This window comes from Dryobates pubescens, chromosome 12 (assembly GCF_014839835.1).
Source record: "Dryobates pubescens isolate bDryPub1 chromosome 12, bDryPub1.pri, whole genome shotgun sequence".
Taxonomy (NCBI): Eukaryota; Metazoa; Chordata; class Aves; order Piciformes; family Picidae; genus Dryobates; species Dryobates pubescens.
The window spans coordinates 22,467,994-22,469,779 of record NC_071623.1 but is presented as its reverse complement, the minus strand read 5'-3'; the positions used below and the strand labels follow the sequence as shown (position 1 = coordinate 22,469,779).

The following is a 1,786-nucleotide window of genomic DNA, read 5'->3' as shown; positions in this document are numbered from 1 at the left end:
GAGTCTCTCTTACATTAAAAATTGCCTTGTAAAGTGTTACCACAGTCAGTGGTGTCTATCCTGTAACAGTTTCTCTTGACCAAACCAGACAGAATTGAAAGAAATCCCATCTCTTTCTGAGTATTTTGACATGCCTCTGACTACTGAGTATGTTAAATAACTCAGTAAATGAATGTTACAACATAGCTCTTGTTATCTGAGGTTGAGGAAACATCAGAGTACATCAGGCTTGGAAAATGCTCTGTGATACTGGAGATGTTCTCCACGCTGTACGACTTCAGCAAAGAATATCCATTGAAAAGCGAGGTATCCAGAAAAGAAAGATACACAAGCATTTGTCTGTCTTTGTTGTGCACTGCAAGTGAGTTGTCTTTTTCACTTTTGCTGCTGCTGTAGATGGTGACACTTTGCTCTGGAAAATGTCCCTTGACCTTCTTTACTCGCAGCTTTCGAAGTCCCCAAATGGCCAAGTATTCAGTAGGGAGAGGAGTAGTGCCACAGAAGGACAGTTTCAAATCCCACACCCTTGTGAAGTTCAGGAGCATCTCTAGCACAGAGGTGTCTGTGAACCAAATGGTCAGGTGGCTGTTGTAGGTAGTTTTTACCATGGTAGAGGGCAGCACTGTTTTGCAATTGCACATCAAGTTTGCCAGGCAGTAATCGCAATCGCGAATATCCGTCGAGCAGGTGCAGTTGCGAATTGTGTTTTCCTTGGTGAAAATTAGCGTATGGTTCTTCTGACTTCTCACAAAAGTGCCAGTGATTTGTATGCCAAAGAAACCAGCCAAAAGGAGAGCCAGCCAAAAGGAGAAAGCAGAGAAGGCTATTGGCTTCATTAGTACTGGTGCCAAGCTGCCAAATGTCTCCTCTTTTTACTCAGTGAGTTATATCATTTGGTTTTACCTATTGAGGAAAAACAATTTCTTTATTATACTGAAGACCACTCAGCAGTTAATATTGCTTTGCTTTTCCCACTCATTATCTCTCTCACCTATTCAGAAGCATACTGCAGCTTTGCAGGTTGCCCTGTATTAGAAGAGAAACACAGATACGCTGGTTCGGAAAAATTAATCTTGACTCATGTTTGTGATTCTTTCACTCCTCTTTTGCTCTTAATGGTTTAATTTGCTTATGGGACAGCTTGGACACCCTCTTCCTTATCCAGGCAGCATCTCAGCCTGCCAATGTGAAGGTAAGGGCAGGAGTCCTGCTGCTCATTTCTCTTTTTTGCTTTGTCTGCTTCCCAACAGATAGGGGTGACAAATGACGCAGTTCTCCACTTCACTTGCGAGGCAGTCTGAGAAGGGCTAAAGACAAGTGTCGTGTTCTACACCTGAATTTCCAAGTAAGAGTTGCAATAATCTTCCATTTAAAGTGAGTGTGAGATATACCAGGCAAAGGGAAAAGAAGAAGGAATCTTTAAAGGGAGAAGCACTGCTGGATGCAGCACATATCCTTCAGTTATGTGGTGTGCTAATACAACCTAGTTTTGAGCCACGTGAAGCTATGTCTGCTCCAGCCTTAGCCTGTAAGTTTTGGAGACCAAGATGTAATAGGAAAATAATTGAAAAAAAAAAGAAAAAAAAAAAAAGAGGAGACTGTGCTGTTGAATTACAGGCATAAATCAATTGTTTGCTGACACATACCTCTTATGTGCAGTTTGGATTCCACCATTTCAGTGAGGATACTACAGAACGGGAGTTCAGAGAAGAGCAACAAGGGTGATGAGCTATGGAAGGATTTCCCATAAAGTACAGTGGAATTAGATAAGACTCTAAGTGGGAAA

At 41.8% G+C, this 1,786-nt stretch overlaps 1 protein-coding gene across 1 annotated transcript; it reads right to left on the bottom strand.

Annotated features, from left to right (window-relative positions):
* Nucleotides 1–1,409, bottom strand: C12H21orf62 (chromosome 12 C21orf62 homolog). Its single transcript, XM_009907379.2, has one exon. The coding sequence runs from the start codon at nucleotides 834–836 to the stop codon at nucleotides 162–164; it is 675 nt and encodes a 224-aa protein (XP_009905681.1). The 5' UTR covers nucleotides 837–1,409; the 3' UTR covers nucleotides 1–161.
* Nucleotides 1,410–1,786: the final 377 nt, after the last annotated feature.

Bases quoted from the DNA above. Each gene is read 5' to 3' on its own strand.
- C12H21orf62 (XM_009907379.2), bottom strand. From the start codon at position 836: ATGAAGCCAATAGCCTTCTCTGCTTTCTCCTTTTGGCTGGCTCTCCTT.